The following is a 27,044-nucleotide window of genomic DNA, read 5'->3' as shown; positions in this document are numbered from 1 at the left end:
GAAAAGGTCAAACCCAAGAAAAACATACCTTACCGAGAATAGAAATTTAAAGACAAACATGGCCTAAAGGACCGGTAAGATGAAATTAGCAAAAACAAAAATAAAAGAGACAAAAAAGCCGCCTTCAGCCCTGCTGCACACTCTCGAGTCTCATGCATTGCGGTAAGTTTCGTTGACAAGTGCCTTTTAATCGTTTTCGGTATTAATTCAGTCAATATCAAAAAAATCACTCCTCTGTCCGACTACTACCGCTATTACCCTGACTTGCCGATGGACCGCCTCTCCCATCCCGCTGCACAGAGTGTCTCCCCGCCGGGCTCGCAGGCTCCTGCTCCGTGCCCACCGAAGAGCGGGGCTGCGAGCCCGCGGGGCCACAGCCTCCTCGCCCGGGACCGCCAGGGGAGCGCCCACCCGCACCCCGGTTTTTAAGTGGGGCTCCCCTTGCCAAGGCTGGGAGCGCCACCTGGGCCAGCTGCCCCGGAGGCGGTGGCCGACCTGAGGAAGCCCGCGCCGCTCCCCGAGCGCGGCGGACACAAAGGGGTCCTTCCCCAGCCAGGCTCGGAGCGCGGGTGGGCCCCCGGCCGGCGGGGACTCAGCGCTCCCGCAGGCCCAGGGGAGGAGACGAGTGGCCGCGGCCCGCCGGACCCCTCCCCCGTCCGCGGACAGGGCCCTGCGCCGGGAGGGCGGCGGGCGCCGCCCAACCAGGCCCGGCCCGACCGCCGTGAGGGGGGCGCCGGAGCCCCGCGCCGCGCCGGGCCCTCCCGGAGGGAGGCCGGGGCCCGGGTCCGCCCGCCCGCCCTACCGCCCGCGCCTTCCCCGCGCTCCTTACCGCCTCCTCCTCCGACTATCGCAAGGCGGCGGCAGGGCCTGTGGCGGCCCGCAGCCCCGGCGCAGCGCCCGCTGCTCCCGCTCGGCGCAGCGCGGGGTTGTCCGGCGCGGCGGCCGCCCTCACAGCCCCATCCTCCCCGCGCCCCGCCGCCGCGTCACCACCCCGCGACGCGCCCGCGAGAGGCGGCTCGGCGCCGCCATGCCACCGCCCCCGCCCCCCCCCCCCCCCCCGACACGTGACTGCGCAGCCGCCGCCGCGTGACGCGAGGTGGCGGGGGGGGGGGAGGGAGCGAAGAGACAAAGCGAGGCGGCGGCGCGCATGCGCGGCGGCGCGCTGTGATTGACAGCGGCAGTCGCCCGGGTGACGCTGCGCTGGTGACGCTGAGTGGTGCCGGCACAGCGTCACGGCTTTCCCTGCTGCCGTCATACGCCGCGAAACCTCAGCCATGAAAACAAGGGCGAGGGAGAAAGGGGTGGGGGAAGTCACCAAGGTGGCTGCGTAGGTGGCCGCTGCTAGTGGCTAGCTGGACACCAGTCGGTGGCGGTAGGCCCAGAGCAACAGCCTAATCGTGGCCTGCATTTACCTTACTCCTTCAGCCCTGAAACCGGCTTTATCTCAACCCATGGGTTGTGTCGCTTTTGTTCTCCCCCATCTCTCCCAGTCTCGCGGGGAGCGGGGCGTGGGGTGTGAGCGAGTGGCTGGGTGGGCACTTGGCTGCTGGTGGGGCCTGTCCACTGCCATCCCTTTGGCACCCGGTGTGGGGCTTCAGGTAATGACAGTGTCAGTCAGGGTGTGCCGGGCTGGATTTGTATCTGTTTAGCTGCAACTTGGCGGTTGATTTGCCCCCTTTCTCGCTGCACATTGAACTCCAGGGCTTCTTAAATGGCTGCTTTCAGCTTTTGGTGTTTGCCGTGCTGTTTATCACTGTGTTCTGCTTTGCCTGGGAGACCTGTGAGAAAAGCACTGGCCTTGAGCCAAGTCTGGCATTTGGCCCCTGCATTACTGCCATCCCGGGACTCTGGGAACCATCCTGTGGGGACCTTCCTCCTCCAGAATAGATGTTTCCAACCTTGTTACGGCATCGTGACATCCCCATGGATGTGATCAGTAAGATAACAGTCAAGTTTCTATCAGCTAACAAAAAAGAAACACAAGTTTTCCTAGGCATAGTGGGTTTCTGAAGACTGCACATTCAGGGTCACAGTCAGCTTATGAGTTGACTCTATGAAGTGACCTGGAAGAACTATTTCAAGTCGGGCCCTAAACAGCAGCAGGACAGGCAGGAGGTAGCTTGTGAGGTAGCCCTTGGGCCCATCCAGACAGGACCAGTTATGAGAACTATGCTCTACACTGTAGTTGGGGAGCATGGCCTCACCAGGCAGAAAAATACCAGGACAGCCTCAAGGTTGACCTCTAGGGTTCTGGAGCTGAGGGTGTCAAGGATCCAAGGTGCCTGTGCTGCACTAGATGTCCCTTCTACACTTCATGCAAACAACGCTACATGGAGTAAGTGGGTAGCGGTGATCACGCAATGGGCTCAAATGGGGAACACCAGCTGCCCATGAATCATGGAAGAGATCATGGTTTGGCCAGGAGGCACAGGTTTCAGAGCATCACCTGAGGAGATGAGTCAGGCCCGAGAGTATAATAAATTAGCAGAAAGTGAAAGGCAATATGTCCACGAAACAATGCATCCTGTTGTGTAGTGAGTGTGAAACCATCTGATGTGGAAAGCTGCTATGCGGAGCACAAGTCATGAAACAAATGAACTGATTGGAGTCCTTTGGACATTTGGGGGATGTCCCACAGACTAAGGGAACAATGTCTGTGTGTATGTCAAAGAACAAAGAGGTGGGTCATGATGGATGGGGATGTACTGGAGAGTGTAGGACCTGAGTACAGTGTGAATGGTGTGGAACAAGGGGTGGAGATTGTACTGGATCTGGTTAAGATGGAGTTAACTTTCTTTATAGCTGTCCGTATGGTGCGATGTTTTGGATTGGTGGCTAAAACAGTGTTGATAACACACCAGTGTGTTGGCTATCACAGAATCACAGAATCTTCAGAGTTGGAAGGGACCTCTAGAGATCATCTAGTCCAACTCCCCTGCTACAGCAGGATTGCCTAGAGCACATTACTCAGGACTGCATCCAGGCGGGTCTTGAAAATCTCCAGAGAAGGGCACTCCACAACCTCCCTGGGCAGCCTGTGCCAGTGCTCTGTCACCCTCACCGTAAAGAAGTTTTTCCGTGTATTTGAACGGAACTTCCTATGTTCCAACCTGTGCCCGTTACCCCTCATCCTGTTACTTGGAACCATTGAAAAGAGCCTGGCTCCATCCTCCTTCAACCCACCCTTTAGATACTTGTACGCCATAATAAGGTCTCCCCTCAGCCTTCTCTTCTCCAGGCTAAAGAGTCCCAGCTCTCTCAGCCTTTCCTCATAAGGCAGATGCTCCAAGCCCTTAATCATCTTAGTTGCCCTTCGCTGGACTCGCTCCAGCAGTTCCCTGTCCCTCTTGAACTGGGGAGCCCAAAACTGGACACAGTATTCCAGTTGTGGCCTCACCAGTGCAGAGTAGAGGGGGAGAATGACCCCCCTCGACCTACTGGCCACACTCTTCCCTATGCAGCCCAGGATTCCATTGGCCTTTTTGGCAACAAGGGCACATTGCTGGGCCATGGATAATTTACTGTCTACCACAACCCCCAGATCCTTCTCCTCAGAGCTACTTCCCAGCAGGTCCGCCCCTAACCTGTACTGGTGCCTAGCATTCTTCCTCCCCAGGTGCAGGACCTTGCACTTGCTTTTGTTGAACCTCATTAGGTTCTTCTCTGCCCAGCTCTCCAGCCTGTCCAGGTCACGCTGGATGGCAGCACGGCCCTCTGGGGTGTCAGCCACCCCACCCAGTTTGCTATCATCAGCAAACTTGCTGAGGATACACTCTGTCCCCTCATCCAGGTCATTAATGAATATATTAAACAAAATTGGACCAAGTATTGACCCCTGGGGGACACCACTGGTTACAGGCCTCCAACTAGACTCTGTGCCGCTGATCACAACCCTCTGAGTTCTGTCCCGCAGCCAACTCTCAATCCACCTCACTGTCACCTCATCTAGCCCATACTTCCTCAGCTTCCTAATGAGGATGTCATGGGAGACAGTGTCAAAAGCCTTGCTAAAGTCAAGGTAGATGACATCCACGACTCTCCCCTCATCCAGCCAACCAGTTATAACATCATAGAAAGCTATCAGATTGGTCAAGCATGATTTACCCTTGGTAAATCCACGTTGACCACTTCCAATAACTTCCTGTTCCTCAACGTGTTTGGAGATGACATCCAGAACGAGTCGCTCCATTACCTTCCCAGGGACAGAGGTAAGACTAACTGGTCTGTAGTTCCCTGGGTCCTCCTTCTTGCCTTTTTTGAAGATCGGAGTGATGTCAGCCTTCCTCCAGTCCTTAGGCACCTCTCCTGTTCTCCATGACCGTTCAAAGACGATGGAGAGTGGTCTAGCAATAACATCCGCCAGCTCTCCCAGCACTCGCGGGTGCATGCCATCAGGGCCCATGGACTTGTGAATGTCCAGCTTGGCCAAGTGGTCTCTGACACGGTCCTCCTCAACTGAGGGAAAATCTTCCTCTCTCCAGACCTCCCCCTTTGCCTTCAGAGTATGGGATTCATGAGGGACAGCTTTAGCAGTGAAGACCGAAGAAAAGAAGGCATTCAGTAACTCTGCCTTCTCTGTGTCTTCCACCACTAGGGCACCTGTCTCCTTCACCAGTGGGCCTACATTTTCCCTAGTCTTCCTTTTTCTATTGATATACTGAAAGAATTTCTTCTTATTGTCTTTAACTGCAGTGGCCAAGCTGAGTTCTGATTGAGCTTTGGCCCTTCTCATTTTCCCCCTACATAGCTTTGTTATATCTTGATAGTCCTCATAAGTTGCCAACCCCCTTTTCCAGAGAATGTAAACTTTCCTTTTTTTCCTGAGGTCCAGCCAAAGCTCTCTATTTAGCCAGGCTGGTCTTCTTTCCCGTCTGCTCGTTTTTCGAGACAAGGGGATGGCCTTCTCCTGCACTTTTAAGAGCACCTGCTTGAAGTATGCCCAGCCTTCCTGGGCACCTTTGCTCTTCAAAACTGCCTCCCAAGGGACACTCTCAAACATGCTCCTAAACAGGCTAAAGTCTGCCCTTCGGAAATCCAAGGTGGCAGTTCTGCTGGCTCCCCGCCTTACGTGATCAAGAATTGAAAATTCTATCAATTCATGATCACTCTGCCCAAGGCGACCTCCAACCTTAACATCCCCCACAAGACCTTCTCTGTTAACAAACAGTAGGTCCAGTAGGGCACTTCCCCTAGTTGGTTCCTTCACCAGCTGTGTTAGGAAGTTGTCTTCCACACACTCCAGGAACCTCCATGACTGTTCCCTCTCTGCTGCATTGTATTTCCAGCAGACATCTGGGAAGTTGAAGTCCCCCACAAGAACAAGAGCAGATGATCGTGAGACCTCTGCCAGCTGCTTATAGAATACTTCATCGGCTTCTACATCCTGATTAGGAGGTCTATAACAAACTCCCATCACGATGTCTGCCTTATTGGCCTTCCCCTTAATTCTTATCCATACACACTCAGTGTTGTCATCCACACTGTTAAGTTCCAGACATTCAAAACTGCCCCTAACATAGAGGGTCACCCCACCACCTCTCCTTCCTTGCCTATCCTTTTTGAAGAGTTGGTAGCCATCAATTACAGCACTCCACTTGTGTGTGTCCTCCCACCACGTTTCTGTGATGGCAACTATATCATAGTTTCCTTGCTGTACAATGGCCTCCAGCTTCTCCTGTTTATTTCCCATGCTGCGTGCATTAGTATAGATGCACTTCAGCTGGGCTAATTGTCCTGCCACTTTCTTGGGGGGACAAGCCCTAATTCGCACCTGATCATACTCAGACACTACTGTAGCTACCAAATTATCACTACCCCTCATGTCTTTGCTGTCACACAATTCACCATCCCCCACCATCACTGGGACAGGCTGCAAGACCTTGCTAACACTTTTACCCAGAAGCACTGGTACGCTTCTCCCAGGCACCACTTTTGTAATCCTGGTTTCATCCCCATCCCCCTTCAGCTATTGCTGAACAGTGCTTGCACAGTGTCAAGGCTTGTTTTTTTTGTTTCACTTTGCCACCCTAGCAAGTAGGTTGGGCATGGGCAAGAGACTGGAGGGAACACAGCCAGGACAGTTGACCCGAATTGGCCAAAGGCATATTCCATGCCACACAACATCAACTTTAGCAAAAAAACCTAGGGCTTTTGTCTTCCAGGGCAGCTGTTTCTGGGAGACTGGCTGAGCATGGGTCTGCTGGTGGGAGGTGGTGAGTGATTGCCTTTGCATTGCTTCGGGGTTTTGGGGTTGTGTTGTTTGGTTTAGGGTTTTTTTGCTTTCCTTCACTTTCTAAACTGTCCTTATCTGGATCTACATTCTCACTTATGTTCTTCCTGTTCTCTCCCCATTCCCACTGTAGGGAGAGAGAGCAAGTGGTTGTGTGGGTGTTCAGCTGCTGTCCGAGGTCAGCCCATCCGCTTTGGTTAGTGCCTGCAAGGCTGCCTCCCACTTTCAGAATCTTTATAGGGAGACTGTGCAGTGAGATATTTTAGATTTGCCACAGGATTTTTTATTCCTCCTTTGACTTTTCCTTGTTTCCATTTTCTGGATAGTGATGGCAAGCAGGAGAAACTGAAGGAGGAAGGAGGCTTGAAGAAAAACAAAACAGACAAAACAAACACAAAAAGCTTTTTGTTTTCTCTTTAATAATAATAATAAAAAAGTTGTCATTGCATTAATTTAAATTCTCCAGCTGTTACTACTCTCCAGGTAGTTTTGATGCAGGCTTATGTTTTTAGGGTTTGTTACAGGATGATGAGGGTAGTTGTGTTGTCAATGAGACATCTCCAAGTGGTAGTGAACGTGCAGCATCAGGATGCTGTTAGAAAAGTGAAGGCGCTTCTGTCCAAGGAGGGGGAGATGGGAAAAATAAAAGAGGTAGCGAGGATGGGGCCAGATACATGTGGGTGGTTGAGTCATGCTCTGTTGGTTGCTGGAGGCTGTCTGGGTTCTGCTGTGATGTGAGAAGGGCTCAGAGCAGTGTGTGGCAACGTGAGCATCACCTCACTGCTGTGGCTGTCAGGAGAGGGAAGCAGAGCTGACGGCAGGCTGCAGAGGCACAGCAAGCCCCAGGGGTTCCGTAATATGGGCTAACAACTCATCTGCATACCCACAAAGGAGCACAGAGAGACAACAGCAGGAAGGGGAGCCCAAATAATACCCCGCCCCGGCAGCTCTCAGGAGCCATCAGCCCATCAAAAGCCCATTTCCTCAAGCTCAGAGAAGCACAGGGGCGCAATGGCAGGTGGGAACCCAAATTAAGGACTCGGAGGAAGGGACACCCCAATACAGAGTGCCATATGTGACTCCTGTCACGCCGCCTTCAGAACAGCAGAAGTCCGCTTGTGGTCCAGCAGTACGGGGCAATATTTCATTGCACTATTATCAGAACAGTTAGGAAATCAAGGAACCTCAGCCAGTGTCCCCATTTCTTTGCTGCCATTTCAGATGTACCCACCCCTGCCATACTGTACCCCTGAGGGCACCCACAGCCCTTACCTGCACACCCCAGTGCCTTCCCCACCCTGCCCATGGCCCAGGACCCCATTTCAGCTACTATGTTCCACCATAAAGCCAGTGAGGAGCAACTTTGTCCAAGACCTTTTTTTATTCTTTTAGCACAAAACTGTTTCCGATACTTAGTCTCATCTCCTAGGAAAATAGGGCTTACGGTGCTGCATTGCGTGTCTGCCTTCCCTTTTCCCTTTCTCCACTTACTTCTAAAAATTCTGCCTTACTTCAAGCTTGACAGAGACAGAGGTCTCATTACATTATGCCAACCTGTTTTGTTAAAATGCTCAGCGGGCAGGCAAGAGCGACTGTGTTGACCTCTCCATGATAGAAAGGCTCAGTGTTCACTGTCCCTCAGACACCAGAACTTCATCACAAGGCAGAGATGCAGGAAAGGAGGTTTCATTACTTCTGCTCATCACAAAATTTGGTGTTTTAATCTTGTCACGAAGCATGTTTTTAGCATTGTGAATATTTTGCAGACCATAAATTGGAAACCAAACTGGATGGGAGATTTTATCTTGCCAGTCAGTGACTCACAGAGACTTGGAGGGGGAATAGAGGATTTCATAATCAGCTGAGTATGAGCTCATGGTGTGCTGTTGATGCTGAAAAGACTAATGCAGTCTTTGCAAAGCACATGCACATGGAAATACTGAGTAGGAGTAGAGAGGTGACATTATCTCTGCACTTGGCACCAGTACGTTTTATTAAAATAACTTACTGTTCAGAAAAGCCATCCAAAAACTGGAAGGGTTCAGGAAAGATCTGGGAGAGTCATCAAACACCTGCGAAAATAGATATTATGGTGACAGACCCAGACACCAGTTTGTTTATATTACCCTTTATTTTTTCTTGTGGGCGATTGGATTGGTCCATAAAGAACTACTTTAAATGTCAGATATTGCAATCACGAGGTGACAGTCAACAGAATAAAACTTTGTCTTTGTTTTTATCCATTTTATAGTAGGAAGACATATTTAAAGTGACTGCTGGTGTTCGTATTTCAATGGTGCCTGCACGGCCTCAGCCTAGCAAATACGCGGCAGCACCTCTGCCCCGCTCTGTCTGTCTGTGTAGGCGGCTTGGGCACAGCCTGGCTCTGCTCTGTCATCATCTGTCATTTTTCTGCCACTTCTTTGGTCCATTTTGACACCCTGTCTGGCATCAGTTGCTATGTCCTCCTCTTTGGTGTCTCTGCCCTTCTTTTTCTCTCATCCTAGAAACTCCCTCCCCTCCAGAAATTCCTCCCTCCTTTTGTGAAGATTTCCAGTGTCTCACCAAACACTTCTCTTTTCCTTTTAAAGCCCTAAATTTTCCAGATGCTGGGAAATATCCTGAAGTGGCTGAGTTTTGAAGCATCTGGCCTTGTATGGGAAAAGAGAGTAGCTAACAGCCATTGCCATGGACACCAAAAAAAATAGTACCCCCCCTCCCATGGGTTTGGGACACCAACCCCAGTCTTTCCCAGTTTTGAAAGACACTGATGCTGGACATTTTTTACTTAGTTGCTCACTGGTTCCTTGCAGAATGTCTTAAACTCAATAAATGGTTTCTCACAGAGAGCTGGCTGTTTGCTGACAGGTATTGTGACCACGGCACTGTATTTCACTGCAGACTGGAGAGGTGACACAAAGCTATAAACCAGCAGTAAGGTTCCTTACTAGCAATATTGTGAGGGTGAAGATGAGTAAGAAGTAAGAAGTATGGTAAGATGAGAATGCTAAGGAGTGGGACCTGCTAAGGCCCTGTGAGTAATGGAATTTGCATTTATACAGGTAGTTCCAACATTAGTGAGAGAGTCCCAAATCCACACAAAGAAAGAGAAGAAAGAGCAAATGCTGACAGCTGATGGAGGTTTAAGGGATGGGATGGGAGGCAGGTGAAGTTACTGCCTACCAGAGTGGTACCTCCTGATGCTCTGCGTGGCTGGAAGGGAGCAGCTACCTGTTCTGGATGAAGGCAGCTTTGCTGTGCCATGTTACAGCCTGGTGAAACCACTTTCTGTGTATCCATTTGATATTTCGGGGGGGCATAGTCAACATTTGATGTGCTATGAATGTTGTTTTGCAATGAACGTTAGACTTCCTGAGACTTAATCGTGCTTTTGCCTTGGAAACAGTGCTGCAAAATGTGTTGCTTACTTCTGCCTTACATATTGCAGCCATATGTCTTGGATTGTGTTTTGGTGTTGGGGGGGGGGATTTGTAGACTGGAACATATCAGTAAATATTTTACTGAGGATTTTTTTAAAGCCTTGATGAGAACAGTACTGAACAGAAAATGTGCTAATACCTGCTCTGATTTTACACTGATCTCCTCGATTATTTACCTGTGAGATTGAAATTCAACACATACTTCATGGTGGATCAACAGAGCACTTGACTCACAAACACATCCCAGTGGCAAGTTTTTCATGGTCTACCATTTTGAGAGCTGACTTCAGGGTGGGTAAGGGAGAGGGACAGAGGGAATGTCCCGCCAAGACAATGACTCTGTTGGAATCACCATTTGAGCACTCGGCAGCAGGATGTGTATTGCAGTCGTAATGATATTGGGGAGTACTGTAAGAGGAAAGGAGAGACTAACAGGCCAATCACTTCAAAACATGCAGTCTAGCAAAGACGATTTTATAGTCAGATCACCAAGATGTATGTGTAGAGAGAATTTGCAACTTGAACTGAAGGAAAATGGAACTGCAAAACTCACATCTGTCCAACCTTGTGGACTCCAGCAGTGAGAATGAAAAAAAAAAATGCATTGCATTTGCCAGCAGGCGATACTAATCCCTTTATAAAACTAATGTAATGTTTTCTTGTCTCCTTTGTGGTCCTGTGAAAATTTGTGTGTCCTCAGGGGCCGAAGGATGGTTGTCCATTAAGAGATTAGCCCTGAGTATCCAACCGTGCCTGTAAAATGCTTGCAAAGCATTGTTTATGGGAAGAGTCACTTATTTCTTGATAACTTGGCCATTGGGTCTGTGCTGGCATTGCATGGGCAGGTTCCTGGAAGGCTATCAGTGTTCTGGTCTCTGTCCTCAATTGCCTTGTAGGCCACATTCAAATCCTTGATCTTTATGCAATGCTGGATACCATCCAAGCTGTAAAATCTCTCTGCCTCTAGTGTATCATGATCCTCCACTGGATACCAAGGCTGCCTGTGCCTTTTCCTCTCCCTAGCAATTGAATTAGTCCAGGACATCAGTTTGAATCCAGCTGGAAATGCGACAAGTATGGCACAGGCATATCTGGAAGAATTGCAAACAGTTCCAGAAAGGCCTGCGGACTCCCAGTACAAGCTTCACAAACTTAGACTTTGCTTGAATACTGGCATACAGGCAGAAAGGAACCCAGCCACTGTCGGACTACAGTGGTTATTTACACAGAAATAGAGAGATAGCTGATAAGGGTGCTGTGTAAAACAGCGTGGAAGAGAGAGAACATTATTAGAGTATCACTGTCAATTGTTGTTTGTCTTCATTTATGCATTCATCAGTATGATTTATTACAGAAATGACCATGGCATCAGTATCATCATTATTTTGCCGGTACCATTTTCTCAGGAACCAGCAATACCAACACCTTCTCAACTATAGATTTTCAGTATATATAGAGAGTACTATGATCCTTTAGAACTATATGTTGGCAAAAAGCCTTCACTGCACATCAGTACAAAACCCTCCACCATTGGTCATAGGATCATAGAATTGGTTAGATTGGAAAAGACCTTTAAGATCATCGAGTCCAACCATTAACTTAGTACTCCCAAGTCCACAACCAAACCATGTCCCTCAGCACCATGTCTACACATCTTTTAAATACCTCCAGGGATGGTGACTCCACCACTTCCCTGGGCAGCCTGTTCCAATGCTTGATAACCCTTTTGGTGAAGAAATTTTTTCCTAATATCCAATCTAAACCTCCGCTGGTGCAACTTGAGGCTGTTTGCTCTTGTCCAATCACTTGTTACTTGGGAGAAAACAGATCGACCCCCACCTCACTACACCCTCCTTTCAGGTGGTTGTAGAGAGTGATAAGGTCTCCCCTCAGCCTCCTTTTCTCCAGGCTAAACAAACCCAGTTCCCCCAGCCGCTCCTCATCAGACTTGTTCTCCAGACCCGTCACAGCTTTGTTGTCCTTGTCTGGACACACTCCACCACTTCAATGTCTTTCTTGTAGTGAGGGGCCCAAAACTGAACACAGTATTCAAGGTGCGGCCTCACTGGTGCCAAGTACAGGGGGACAATGACTTCCCTAGTCCTGCTGGCCACACTATTTCTGATATAAGCCAGGATGCTCTTGGCCTTCTTGGCCACCTGGGCACACTACCGGCTCGCATTCAGCTGACTGTCAACCAACACCCCCAGGTCCTTTTCTGCCAGGCAGCTTTCCAGCCACTCTTCCCCAGTCCTGTAGCACTGCATGGGGTTGTTGTGACCCAGTGTGGTGCATGCAGATCACATCAGGACTGTCACAGAAGCCACCCAGGGTTTCAGGTACAGTCATCAGCAGTACACCACCGGCTCCAGAGGAACATTAATTTCCATTTTGGGACTCATAATGTAGCAAGGAAATTTCCAACTAAAGATTCAGATTTTATGTATCTAGTTAGAGCACCTAGGTAGTACCCTAAAGGTGACCTGTTCAGCTTCCAGCCACCAAGGTGCTGGTGGTCTGTCCAGCATTAACTGTGGTGACATGGAGCACATGGAATGTGGGCAATGGAGTCTTCACCATGTCTTATGGGTTCTTCTTAGGTTGGCCACATTGTGCTGGGTTTGGACATGTCCCTTTACACCCTTCAGAGCTGAGAGTGAACAATCTCCCCATACTGTCCTACCTGGTTTAGTTCCTGTCCTTTCCCTCTTAGTCTGGGTGTCTTGAGATGCTGCATATAGATTTGTGCTGGAAGCTTGATGACCGGCTAGTCCAGACACTGTGAACATGCACCATTCATAGAGCACTTCCTCTGGCACCTCCAGCCCCGTTTCCGCTCCTCAATTGCATGCAATCAATAAGCACTCTACTGCCTCCACCACGGCCACTCCATTCACTCTACCACCTTGTCTGAAAATTATGTGTTTAGCATAACAGTGCACTGCGTTTAGTTGCAGTGGGGTGCTGAGATGGCACAATTGTGGTGTAATGTGTGCTAAAAGCTCGTCTTCACACCCACAGAGGAGCACAGAGAGACAACGGCAGGAGGGGGAGCCCAAATAATGCTCTGCCCTGAAGGCTCCCAGGTTCATCCCAGGGGTCATCAGCCCACGAAAGGCCAGTCTGCAACAACCCAGAGGAGCACTGGGGCACAAATGCAGGTGGGAATCCACATTAAGGGCTCAGAAGAAGGGACACTCTGTCTGGATCCCTCCCAGGGCTGGCCCAAAGGACCCTCAGCCCCTGTGTCCAGGCATGAAGCCCACGCAGATGAGTCAACACCAGAGCACCTTTGGGACAGAGGATGCTTGGTGTCTGGGGGCATGGGACACATTATGGCCAGGGGTGTCTCTAAGGGCGATGCCATAGGGAGTGGGCTGTGGAGGACCAGGGGGGTCCTGACCAGCTGTATGTGAGTGTGTGATGGTCTGTACCAGCAACTGTAGTGGGGCTGTGGCCCTGGGGGTTCATATGTCCAGGTGCCAGCAATGGGGGAGACAGATCTCGGGGCAGCTACTGGGCAGACTGAGTGTCTGAGCGCGGCTGCTGCAGGGGTCCAGCTTGTGCAGATGTATGTATATCTGTATATATATATATATTCTCACGAGTGGACCTCCATCCTCTTCAGCCAGAGTGGGGAGCAAGATGAGTCCGCTGGTGTTATCTGTGTTCATGCGAGTGCTCTGTGTGTCTGTGACCTGTGTGGCCACCTGAGTACGTATGTGTGTAAATGGTGTATACACATGGTCTGCGTGTGTGCCTACCAAGTATACGTCTTCAGCCTCGATGCTGGTGGGACCTTCGGGCCCGAGCCTCCCCTCTCCTGGCCTGCCAGACCCAGCGCAATATGTTTTCTCCTTTATTTGTAACATTGTCGAAAACAGAGCCTGGGAGAAGAGGGGAGCGATACGTGGTTGTTAGTATCGCAACTTCTCATTTCCTTCCTTTTGTGGGTCGAGCTTGTAATGTGTGCAACAGCCATAAACGTGCTGCGCAGCGAGCAGGCTGGGGTACTCCTTTCCCAAAATTTGAAACCTGACGGTTGAGATGGGGCTCGGGGTGGGGCAGGCAGCTTGACGAGCAACAGGTAACAAAAACAGTTGCATGTAAACTTTTGTGTCTGTGTATAAACTATAGGCTAGCACCTATCTCTAAAATATTCACTAATGCACAATGTTTATGCATGAAAAGCTTGTGGAATGGTGAGTTTCAGATATGAATGTCAGCGATTAAAAAAGAAAACACCTCTAAGTCTAAATATGATATCGACACAATATATTTTAACTAGAGACAAACACAAAAGGCAAATGTCCTTCAAAAAAGCAGCCCAAGCTCAGAATTAACTGTTTCCTGTTAAGAAGAATATGAAAAGAAATGAGAAATACTCCCAAGCAAAAAATTAATGTAGGTATAGAAATTCTTCAGTAGGTGACCTAGTTTTAAAGACCATTGGGAATTTATGTCCGTTGCCTGTGGAGAGACGGTGGCCTGGGAAATCCTACTGTGACGAAGCCCATGCATCCATGGAAATAGCATCGGACTAAATTTCCTTATTGGCATAATTCCACTAAATTAAAAGAAGTGATGTGAAGAACGGCCATGGCCCTGTGTTTTCATGTTTGAGCAGAAGGACTTTAAAATGTTCATTTTGGTTTAGCTCCCAAACATAAGCTCTTTTGTAATATCCTAATTGCCTAATTCCTATTTTTGTTTCCTTTACTGTGAGGGGAGACTGTTACATTCCTCTGTTATCAGTGGAAGTATTTTTCCTTCTCCAGGAAAGAAAAATATTAAATCAATCATATTTTACTAGGGTTATGCTTTCTGTTCTTCAGTGATACAAACAGACATCAGGAGAGATACCTACTAGCATATTTTATCCATTTGTCTCGAGATGAACTTTTGCGCCCTAACGTTGTATAACTCTTCAGTGTCAAGCAGCTGATTTATATGACTTTTGTGCATCATGGCTCTACAGCCAAATCATTTTGACTGCCAGGACATCTTTTTCAGGCTCTATTTCTCTTACGTGGATTTGAGTTTATTTTCATATACTTTAAGGTATGATGAATTGATACCTGACATAGTATGAAACATATAGAGTAGAACAATTAATACGCTTACAAATGGCTTCATTCCTTTCTCTTTTCAAAGGAATTTATCTTAACATTGCGTGTTATATATTGCAATGTTTTTGACTGCAAAACTTAAACAACTCTGAACTCTCACCAAATGTATCTTCTTTACAATAGTGTTTTTGCAAAATGCCTTGTTACTGTATACGGATTTTTTGGTAGCTGGATCATTTTCCTACATCAAAGCTTGTCAGGTCCACAAGTATTTCAACAAATGGAGTGATTTGGGTATACTGCTTTAAAGTTTTCTGAGTGAGGTAGAAAAGTAAAGCCAAAACAAAAATCTGTGTCACGTTTCTTTATGAGAAAAAGTTCTGTCTTTGTTCTCCATATCATAATTGGAGCGAAACGTTATTTATAGCATATCTTCTCTTTCCCAACAGCCTGCAAGAGTGTTCACTGGGCTAATCTTAATCTTCGTTTTGCTCTTCAAAATGAATTCTTCTGCTGTGTGGCTACTTTACAGGAAGCATGACCTCATTCATGACCTCATTCTGCCTCTGTGCCGCTGATTGCACGGGCTGTTTTCAAAAGGAAACAGGGGACTTCATCGACCTGCCTCTCCAAACACCCAGGGCTAATCTCTTCACGAAAGCCACAGAAGGAGCACCTTCCACTTCACCTCAGAGCCTCTCGTGTGGATGATGAGCAACTTTTTTGCATACATGTGTTAATAGTGAAATGGATTTTGCAGGTTTGGAAGATTTTACGTGTACTTATCTCTTAAGCTATTTGTCAGCTGAGGAATAACTGAGCTTTGGATTCATTTCTATCCTGCTCTTCAGGAAGTTTTGTATTTTTGTGAGTGTTGTTATCATTACCCGCAGGGAGAACAGACTAGGCTGCTCTTCAGAAATGACTGATGTGTGTGAACAAATAACACTGTCTTTGTAGGCACTTGTGTTTGGTAGGTACAATAGAATAAAACTAGTTCCCTGGCTTTCGGCTCTTTTAATAATTATCACTATATTTTCGTACATACTAATGTAAATATTTAGAATATAAACACAGACAGGGGATTGCTGGCTATCAAGTGAGGCCATAATTGGCTTAAAGATTAATTTGATTTTTGGAGGAAAAGGTGATTAAAACTGACTGGTTTGGACAGTGACCATTTTTTTTTTTCTATTACAACATGGGCTTTTGGGCGTTTTGAAATTCAAGGGGGTTGTTGCCTTAAGCTTTTCTTTGAATTCTCCACATAAAATATTGCTGCGTTCACCTCAGATTCACTTTTAGTGAGATTTCTTAAAGCTGTTGGCCTTTCCTCATGTCATAGTTTAAAGGATCTGTATTGATGCTCATTTTGTGGATTACAGATATAATACTACTGCTTCATTGTACAGTGGCGGTTGAGACGCTTTGTTTTGGCTTGCTTATGTTGTTACTATAGCTTCTCACGCTATTAATAGCCCAGAAACGGGACTGAATATTAAAGGAAAGCAGAACACTGTGCAGCATTGTCTACAACATGGTGTTTCCCTGCTTTCTCCAGCACTGGTTGAATTATGATTTTCAGGAACTCTCCTCATTAATGCAGGAGACAAAAACTTTCATGATTGAGGGTGGCAAAGAAATCTGTTGGACTGCCTGTTCTATGACTGTTTACAGAAACTTGATGTTATCATTACTTAAAAATGGTTTGAAAGCAAATTACAACTGCTTATTAACTGTTCTTCAAAAGAGAGAAAGTCATCGCCTCCACAGTAATATATTTGCGTGTGTATCTCACTTTCTTCTATAAATATATGTATATACTCTATTTTACCTTATATTTTACTTCTGCGGAGAGTGGCAGATAAACAAGCATCCTGCAGAGACCTACCTTGCACATTTAGGAGACAATTCAAATTGGTAACGGAAGGACTGTGGTTTGTCCTGCTGCTTCGAAAGTGTGTCAACACTTTCTAATGAAAGTAGGACCCATACGTAAGCTACTATTCTTAAAAGTTACCCTTTTTTAGTGGTTGCTACTTTACATTATTATAACTGAGAAAATCACATGCCATACAGCTGTGTTAAGGGTTTCAGTTGCTGGAGAGTTTCACTCTCAGATTATTAAAGAGTTGTAGAAGTTATAACTAATGGTGAGGTATACGTCTGCACCTCTTTTCAAACAAATTTGCCCTATGATCAATCACTTTTGTCTAAGTGAGAATATATTAAAACTAACAATATGGTATATATTGATGATACTCATACTGATTTTCAAACAAGGCAAAAAACCCCATCCTTCTGTTTCTTTTTAAACTCTTTTACAGATAATCTGTATTGCCTGTTATCCCAAGGTGTATGAAACAATCCTTTTCAAGATATACAGAGTATCACATGTTGCATTGACACCAGGAGCAAGTAAATTTCTGCACATTTGTCTGAAATTTTGATAAAAAAATCTGTTGTGGAGGGGATTTTGTTTGACAGATAAGATTTGGGATTTTGCAGGTTTTAGTTTATATCCAGATCTACAAACCACCTGTCGAGTTCTTCCTGTATTTTTTTTTTAGAGTTTGGATGAATTTATTGGATATGACTATAATATTTTTGCACAATTAAAAATCATGAGTTTGCCTAAAATAAGATAAATTATTTCAGGAGCTAAGCTAGTTGTGTGTGGAAAAAATAGGTCTACAAAATGTCAGTCTATAAAATACACCACCGCTCTCACTTTTCCTGTGATTTGATGTGTGACATTCTGACTGATGCTACTTGATCTCTTTGTACCTCCACCAAGTTTCTTCCTCATGTCTCCTCCTCAAGGTGTTTTTGCAAGGGTTAGAGAAAGATTTTCTCATGGTAAAGTGATTTTTATTTTTTTTTTTTTTCAAGTGTAGGAGGAACAGTATGTATGGGAGTAGAGTAATAGGACTGCTTTGTAAAAAATACCTGGGAAGGTTTTACTTCCCTTCTTTAGTGACCCTGCCTGGTCCCAAGGCTCAGTCAGGCTTCACATTCAGGCTGTGACTGACAGCTCAGCTCCAAATGAGGATAAACAAGATTACCAAAGTGGAAACACTGACCTTCACCTCATAATTGAACTTAAATAAAATTCTCTTAGACCTATCTCCTCTCATAGGTGAACGACGAGTGTTTACTAACACTGTTGTAAGCATGGTGCTCTAAAGATTCAGGAGAGGCAAGGTAATACAGGGAAAGGTCATATCTTTGGTCTTTCCATGTAATAGTAGATATAAATTCTCCCTGTGGATAGTCATTGCTCATATTTTGTAAGATTGATTCTGTCCAACGCTGAACATCTGGCAGCCCTGTGCACACTTGAACCATGGTAATCCAGACAAATCCTATTTCCTCCTGCCGCGATATTATTGTCAAGTCTTTGTCACTGTCACTGTCTCTATGCCTGTTGTGCTATGTCTGCAATTTTAATCTGAAAAATATATTGTAATGGTAATGGTAGCCCTTCCATTCTACTCTGTGTTTGTTGCCAGTACACGTACTATTTTTGGCATGAAGCGTATTTCTGGGAAAACACCATAAAATTACTGCAGCTATTGCGTTTGTGTCTGTAATTATTCCTCTCAAGGTTGTAAGCTGTGCAGTGTACAAGTATCTGATTATGACTGGCTCTGATTCTGTGTTGTCCTGGTCGAGATGAGATTCCTATAGACACTATGTCTTCCATAGTTCTTTCATCTGTTTTATCTCCTTTAATCTCTCCCTTGATTTCCTTTTCTGTTGTGATCTTCTTGATATGCAAAAGGTACCTCTCAGTGAGGACCTGTCAACAGTTTGAGCTGTCAGTGGATACAATAATGACTCCTTATTTGGCCTTTGCCCCTGCAGGTTCAACAGCGTTTAATGGAGAACACAGACACAGCCTCTCACAACATATTTTTCCAAGGTACTGAGGAAAATTATACTTGTTTAATTTTATTTTTATTTTGTTGGAGATTTTGTAAAATCCCTTTTGGGCCACTTAGAATGGTAGTGCTGATATTAATTTAATTACTGCTTTAAATGGAAGTTTAGAAGTACTGCCATGGAGATTGGAAGCACTGGCTTTGCAATGACAAGGTTTTGGAGTATCTCTGTTCCACCTGCTTTTCCCTCCACTGAGATTATGGTATCCCTTTTTTGACATGCCGTATGGGATAGTTAAACCTGCTACTGAAACCCACATCAGCCACTGAATCAATCCAGTGTCTTCCTTTCTTTCCACGGATGTCACTGCATGGCCACTTGGAACTCAAAGGTGTTGAGGAGAAAGGACTAACCATAAATCCAATTTTACTTAAGTATCATAGAACTGTAAAATACCAGGTTGGAAGGGACCTCAAGGATCATCTGGTCAAAATTTTCTTGGCAAAAGCATGGTCTAGACAAGATGGCCCAGAACCCTGTCCAGCTGAATCTTTGAAGTGTCCAATGTTGGGGAATCCACCACTCCTCTGGGGAGATTATTCCAGTGGCTGCTTGCTCTGTGTCCAATCGGACTCTCCCCAGGAATAACTTGTACCCATTACCCCTCCTCTTTTCCATGTGACTCCTTGTAAAAAGGGAGTTTCTGCCTTCTTTGTAATCACCCTTTAAATACTGGCATGTGGTGATAAGGTCTGTCTACAACATTTAGATTCTTTCACCCCTGTCACTACTCCTATTTTAAATACTATATATAGTATATTTTTCTGTGCTACATTTCATCTCAAAGTCAATGGTATTTCAGTGCTGAATGAAGTTATCACCATGTGTAGACTTGATCCTATGTTGTTCTAGATGCATGATATTCTAGGATTTGTGAGTATTAAAAGTCATGTATCCTTAAATCTTCATTAAGTATGACTAGGTTATAAAAAGCAAATAAATCCTGTCTGGTTCAGGGGCACTCAGGCTTGCGCCATGCACAGTAACGCAGAGAAGCAAAATATTGGAATACTTCTGACGGCTCCAGGTAGGTGTCGATCTGGCAGGACTCCTTGGCCAGGAGCACTGCTGGGGAAATACACCATACACTTCTCAATTCAAGCTGGCTCCATGCGTTCATGAAATAAATGCTCCACCTGGCTTGAAGCCCTCCTGTAATGTGAAGCTCTGGAAAGTGTGATGCAGGCACACTCTAGCTGGCTGAAACCCCCTGGGTCCAGAAGTAATATCATTATCCCCATATTTTAAACCTGTGTCATTACCAGCCCCCATCAGCTGGAAATGTAAATTCATTATTATTAAATCATGAGTTCGCACTGTCTAGACATTCACTAAATTAGAGGGTTCCAATTCTCCTTTTCAGTTATGCTTGTGCCTTTTTGGACGCCGACCCTGCCTATGACTGTTGTTCCGCAAATCCTCCAACAGGCTCCCCTTCCGCATGTCGCCGCAGCCCTCGCCTGCTTTCTAACGGCTATTACGTTTTGACAGAAGACAGTTTTCTGTCTGATGAAGAGGGCAACATAACACTGACACCATCCCAGACAAGTGTTACATACAAAGAGAATTTAGTTCGGTAAGTGAACTATGCGCAGATTTTACTCAATGTTGGCAATTGCCTCCAAATCTTTGGACTTATCTGGAGGTATCTGAGTCTATCTGCATTCTGCTTGGCATAACATCAGCAGTGCTTCGTAACGGGAGCATCTCAATTGCTTTAGTTTAGAGAGTGCAGTGATTGAAATAACTCAATTTCCAGTCATGTCTAACCTTACCACCCAAAAACTCTTCATCACACAGTTGTTGCTGTAATTGGAGTTATGTGCAATAAAGAAAAAAGAGAGTTACAGCTCCTTTTGCCAATGGGGTGTTACCATGATAAGCAGTAAGAAAATGCGTGTGTGTATATATGTGTATTCTCATATATATATAAAAATAAAAAGGTCTGGGCCTGGAATGCTTAAGGAAAAATCTTTCTTGATTTCAGAAGAACATCAGTTTAGGAAGGTATATAAAATGTAGTTCAAAAAAGCTGAAGTACAGCGGAGTCAGGCTGGGACACGGTTGGGTGAAACTCATGGGCAGCGTGAGACCACTCGGAGCAGTATCAGAGCCCAATGACTGTAGTATCATTTGGTATCACAATATCCAGTATCACAACAACATGATATATTGCTGTGCTGCTAATACATTCCCTGACATTACTGCAGCATGCAGCAGTCATTTCTGGTGACATACCCCTGGTGAAGAACAGAGCTAGGAACAACACCCAGAACCTGGTTTTCGTGTCAATCCTGCAAGCTTTAGAGCTCTGTCCCTGCTCAAAAAGAATAATTAACCCTATGCCTTGACAACGTGTCTTTTCTTTCTAGCATATTCAGGCGAAGGAAGAAAATCCGTCGCTCTCTTGTCAGCTTGTTCAATCTCAATGCCTCCAGTTCATGGCTCAGTAGCACCGTCCTCAGCAATATGGATTCCTCCCATGGAGATGATCCTTGGCCTGATGGATGCAATAAACTAGAAGCCAGTCAGAGTGATATCGGTAAGCCCTGAGCTGGTACCTAGTAATCGAGCTACAACGTTACAGACTATATGTAGTGGGAGTTGGGTATCTTGTTCTCTAGGTTTTGCAGGGTCTGTCTGCCAAGAAGTGCAGGTAAAGGACAGATGGACAACAGAACTGTAAGTGGTGAATCAAGTTCCTGACATTAAAACAGAGTATGAGTCCGCAAAGACCTTTGTGCCAAAAAAGGCATTTTTAGACTGAATTTGAATCCAAAGTCATCACCAGTGATGTTTATGCTGGTGTCATTAATATCTGGCACTGTCTGCTTTCATCTGGCTGTTTTAATAACTTCATTGTGTTACACTTTATGCAGTTTTGTCTTTACTCTGCATATTTTCTCCTGCATACATTGAACCTGCCAATTCCCTCCCCCTAACAATTTGGAAACCTACTTGTGATTAAATTCATTATCACAAAGTCTCGAAGCTCTTCTTTTATGCAATCTCAAGTTACATATGCACTTTTTGTAGGTGATTCAGACTTTTCTTCTGCCTATGATAGCCGTGTGGCACAAAGGCAAACTCCAGCATCTAATGGGGCCTCTCTCACCAAAGATGATGAGTTTCTTCATCCTGACAAACCATGTTGTGCTTCAAAATCCTGCTCTCCCTTTATGATAAGCACCAATGAAGAGGCTTTGAGCAAGGAAGGTATGTTGCATTCTTACTCTGATAAGCCTCTTCTTTAGAGTGAGCTGAAAATACTCACATTAAAATTATTGATATGGCCCCTTGCAGAATAGAATTTATTTCCTGAAACATACATTTTAAATAACTGATTAAAAATAACAAAATCTTAAAATTGGTATTTATTTGTTTACTCCTCCCTGCTCACATCTTTGCCTCTCCTATTTTCAGTGATAAATGGAAAAAGAAAGAAAAGTGAAGAAGAAAATGGAGGAAAGGGCATGGGAACAAAAACTGAAACAGGCAATCATTCAGAAAGGCTTGTTTTCTGGGAGCGTGTAGGGCACAGTGTCTCTATGGTTGTGGGGGAAAAAGACTTCTGAGAAACACTCAGAGCATGAAAATTAGGTTTCTGCTTTGAAGCACTCTAGGCGAATTCTCTTAAAAAGAAACTGAAGAGTCTGGCCTCACAGGCTGAAGGTAGTCTGCAGACACCTCCTGTCTTATATGTACTTTCCTGAAAACTCATGAAAATTATTTTCCTGATTTTTGTTTTAGAATCCAGGATAGTGCAAAATGTCCTTTCTCAGATGGTTGCACTGATGGCGTGTTTAATCATTTCAATATGTACAAGGTAATTTTTATTTCTTTTATTTGTTGTTTCTGATAATAATGCATATTCCATTTCAACTGGTGAATAAACTGTAAATTAAGGGTCACATTTTCAAAGTTAGATACATCTCACTGGGAAAATATATTTTCACATGATAGTCAATGTAGGCAGATACCTGAGCTATACAGATATGCACAAAAATAAGAAATATATACACAGATATGATGACTACTTTGTCAAATGTGCTTGGACAGGGGTTTTGAAAGGCTAAGAAGAATCAGAATGGATCCCTGTCTTTCTAAGTGAACAATATGGGTGTTTCTCTCAGTCTGAGAATGCTGAGGTCTTTATTTCTAGGAGATTATCCTCAATAGCGTAAGTAATCTAAAGTTTCAAACTGCAGTTCACCTACCAGGGTTCAGAGGGTTCATCTGCAAGAACCGTCTCTCCTTCTCCAACCCAGGCTTCACCTCTGTTAAGCCAATATTCACCCCTTGGGTATTTTTCTAACCTTTATGGGTCTTGTTATGTTCTCAGATATTTTCTGGGAGGATTGTCTGCCACTTCGTTGCTGATAATGTTGCTGATAATTTTAGTTTGTAAGTACAGACTTCCTTTATATTCAACACACAATATTTCTGGTCATATCTGAGGACCAAAATCCATCCTTGGATGTACATCCATGGCTCTTATTGATGCTAATAAGAGCAATATATGGGCATATGGAGCCAGAATCTAACCTTCAACCAGTTACAGGATTTTGCATTTAAATTTCACAGTTCTTTTGTCCCAAGAGGCTGCTGTGTTCTCTTTCTTCAGTCTTGACACATCTTTCAAAACAACTAAGTTTTGGTAAGTGGCTCCAGTGTCATGTGACAAGTAGAGGAATTTAGAAATTTTATATTAAGAAGAGAAAGGAGAGATTCTTTCTGTTCATTTCATGTCAAAAGATAGAAGGCATGATCTGAAGTTATTGATGGAGGATTTGGCTTTTCCTGTTACTGATTTGTATTCATAGAAACTTTCCCTTTCTTTTGTCAAATTGCCTTTTCATAATGTGTGATAAATGGTGTAACACCTATTTGTTAGCAGAAAAGGAAGATAAACCATAACCATGAACCAATATGCCATAACATGAAGATGTAGAGACAGACCAAGGATAGTGTGCTTTCAAGCCTTGCACTGAAGTCCACTCCCAGGCCACAAAATCAAGCCTTTCTTTTTGACTGGAAAAGAATAAAACCAGCTAACTATGATGTTAGCCCCATCACCACCTCCAGGGACTACAGAATTGATGTGACTTGGCCCCACTAACCCCCTGCACCATTAGGTTCAGGACAGAGCTTTGCATTTGGCTTATACTGTAGTCTGATAAATGTCTCAGAAAGAATTATTAAACCAGTCTGATCAGTTGAATAAAGGTGCTGATGCTGTTTCAGACTGCTTTATTTCGAAGTTTTGCACAGAGCTGTAGCTTCTAAATCCTTCTGGAGAAAAAGACTTACATATTTAGAAGGTGTGAATTATATCTCTAGAGCAAGCTCATCCATAGGCCTCCATGCTGCAAGCGTGTGTGTCTGTGCTGCTTTTATAAATTACCATCCTTTCACTTTTTACGCAGCAGAAAATTCTTCTGAATGTGTAAAAGCTAAAATGCTGCTAAGACTAAAAACATTTGGGCTTATCTGAATTTTTATATGTTGAAAATGAACTCAAAAGCATATTGTCTCTGAAACTGTGTCAGGGTTCAGGAGATCAATGTCTCCCAAGGGCAACAGGACAATCTGGCAGAACTCTTGGCCTTTGAACAGAGTATATTGGAAGTTAGAAACAACAAGGCACAACGTGGAGAGCCATATTGCAATGACAGTCTCAGATTTTGAGCATCCAAGGGTCTAGCATACCACCTCAGATACTCAAGGATGGCACGCTACTCTTCGTTACTATGTCATTAGTCCCAATAAAATCAAGGCCACCAGGTTAGCACTAGGGTGTTGCAAACGCAGGGTCCAAAGTACTGCTTTCCGACTTCCTGGATAGCTTAGCCCTGAGTCAGAAACAAAGCTGTTCTTCACAAGAGGAAAACAAATACACTCTGAGAGCTTTTCAGGCACTGGTATATAGAAATACCTCTTTTCTGCTCATCGCAAATGAGAAGTTACCTGCTTAAACAAGTAGTCCAACAGCTTAACTAAATTTGGCAATTCAGAGCCTACATATATACTCATTATAACAAACTGTGGTTTAAATCAAGACATACAAAAATGTATGCTTTATTTTTTTTTCCCACAGGAAATAATTGGAAAGAAGGAACAATTGGTGAGTATATGTCTAAGTTTAGAAAGTTTTCCCTACTTTTTGGGGTGAGCCCTATTATGAAACAGAGTTCAAGCATGGCAGAAAGGTTCCCAGGACTTTTCATTAAAAGAAGGTTTAGCTGTGGGACCTTTGCCAGATTCCACTGTGAATTACTCCACTCTGCTATCTAAAACTCCTTTTTCATTTTATTTGGATGAAATATTTTTTATTGTTTGACAACAGTTGCTAAATAGTGTAAGCTGTTAAACAAGTGCTGTGCTTCAGCCCAGAGAAAACATGTTTTTCAGTAACAGGCAAAGCAAGTTTTCCTTTTTCCAAGTTTAAACAGTAGGGCCAGGTGCTGTATTGCTCCAACTTGGAACCATTCCACTGAAGGAGCGAAGCAGCATCAACATGTATTAGTCCAGAATATCTGGAAAACACTAGCAGATTATTCTTTTCCCTATTCTTTCTGAGTCAAGCCTCATCCAGTTTCTGTTTATCAAGCATTTCTAAGTCTCGGTGCAGCTCAGAACACTTAAAAGAGCACTGGTTTATTTGTACTTGGAGCTAGCCATCCCAGTCCTGGCTCTGTTATTTTTTCTCTTTACTTCGAAAAGATGAAAATGAAAAGGAGGAACTAAGTGGAGCTGTGCCCGGCTTTGTGTTCCTTATAGTGTGAATAAAATAGCCTTGTTCACCAGTTCGCTGGTAGAGTGCAGTTCATCTTCTGAGATATAAAGGCATCTGCACAGCTGCAGACACAACCTGGAAAACCTTTAAGTCAGCCCTCAGAAAGAGGATGTTAATCCTGAAAACAAAGCATTTTAGGACGGTACGCAGGCATTTGATCACTTTGCAGACTTACTAAAGCCTATGATGAAAAATACATCCTACTCATCCAGTGTGCCCAGCAGTGGACGCCAGATATGACACTTCTTAAAGCCAGCAGGACTGTTTATGTCAGGGCTGCAACACCAGAGCTTTAACACTGACTCTGGTTTCGAAAGCCAGTATCAATATTAACCAAAGCAGGTACTACAGGATGGAGTGGAGAACTTGGAATTTGTTGCTTAGCAGGAGTAAACTAAATACAGACTGGCACAGGTAAACTAAACACAGACTGGCAAGACAGGACTTCCAGCATTTCAAAACAAGTTTGTCTCTTGCCTTTTGTAAAAACTTAAAAGCGGAGTAGTTACTTTTGTATATTTTGAAAAGGCTACTTTTGTATATTTTGAAAAAAGTTCACTCACAATTTTCATTTTTCCTCCTCCTCAAATTTATTTTCCTCAGCTCTTCAGCATCAAGCTACTGGATACCTCCTTACGGCTATCATTACACATGTTCCTGTGGAAAAAATAGCAGAACTGTTAATATTCTTCCTTCAAAACACAATTCATTTTAGCTTTATTTTTATTCTGGTCAAACTGTGAGTGAGGCCATACTTCTTGGTGACTATCTGAAAGCAGTCATGCAGAACAATTGCTGTAGCTCTGGTCTGTCAACGAGGCCCTGTGTAGGCATGGTGTCCTACAAGCATTTTGATAATAAATTGATCATAAAAAGTGTTTTGTAATCCCCACTAAATCAGTTTTTTATAAAAAACCTGATGTCTTCCCTTACTTTATGTATTAATCTCCGGTAACAACATGCCATCAAAGATAATGGATTTGGATAGTGGCTGAGTAGATGTGGTAACGTATTTCAGAAGCTTTATTGTACCATGTGTGTGCACTGTCTTTTGGCCTTTATGCTAAAAAAAAAGAAAAAAGGAAGAAATAAATATTTTTGGAAGGAAAGCACTATTTAGAAAACCAGGAATCGGGATGCGGAGAAGCAATGACGAATCTGAATTACCTGGATTCACGTACAAAAATATGAGACCTGCAGGTGTTAACTTTACTTTGGAAACACTGAGCCCTGTTTTTCAGCTTGGATCTTTGCTACAACAGAGACTAAATTACACATAGGACCTGTGGGTACCCGAAAACTGCTATCTTGTGACTCCAAGCTTTTAATAGTCTGCTGTTTAAAATATCTCCCTGTACGGCAGTTTAGCTAGCACAGCACAGATTTCATCTTCCCGTGCAACAAAACGATGATAACGTGTGAGGATGCTATTGCCCACCAAACCATTCTATACCCAGTGCTGCTTCTGGTCTCCTTGTCCCCTAGTGTGCTAAAAGCAACGCTAGCACAGCTCCAGCTGGTACATCAGAGGTGAAACGCTGCCTGTGGAAGGGCAGGGTTTGCTG

At 44.7% G+C, this 27,044-nt stretch overlaps 2 protein-coding genes across 9 annotated transcripts in view; one reads left to right on the top strand and one right to left on the bottom strand.

Annotated features, from left to right (window-relative positions):
* Window positions 1-967, bottom strand: part of PHF20L1 (PHD finger protein 20 like 1) — a 58,905-nt gene extending 57,938 nt beyond the window's left edge. For 5 of the 8 annotated variants that reach the window (XM_082479974.1, XM_082479969.1, XM_082479971.1 and 2 more), the window contains exon 1: window positions 830-966. The gene's annotated coding sequence lies outside the window, so the exon portion shown is untranslated. Of the gene's footprint in view, window positions 1-829 lie in introns of all 8 variants that reach the window. The other 3 variants (XM_082479967.1, XM_082479968.1, XM_082479973.1) reach the window with 2 other exon arrangements.
* Window positions 80-24,795, top strand: TMEM71 (transmembrane protein 71; the record flags this gene model as incomplete). Its single annotated transcript, XM_082499257.1, has 9 exons — window positions 80-162; window positions 450-869; window positions 20,047-20,259; window positions 21,056-21,225; window positions 21,720-21,899; window positions 22,434-22,509; window positions 23,026-23,087; window positions 23,268-23,340; window positions 24,781-24,795. The coding sequence occupies 9 exons, from the start codon at window positions 80-82 to the stop codon at window positions 24,785-24,787; spliced, it is 1,284 nt and encodes a 427-aa protein (XP_082355383.1). The 3' UTR covers window positions 24,788-24,795.
* Window positions 24,796-27,044: the final 2,249 nt, after the last annotated feature.

The sequence above is a fragment of the Vanellus vanellus genome, assembly GCF_965231255.1.
Source record: "Vanellus vanellus genome assembly, chromosome: 2".
Taxonomy (NCBI): Eukaryota; Metazoa; Chordata; class Aves; order Charadriiformes; family Charadriidae; genus Vanellus; species Vanellus vanellus.
This window is presented reverse-complemented; position numbering and strand designations above follow the sequence as displayed.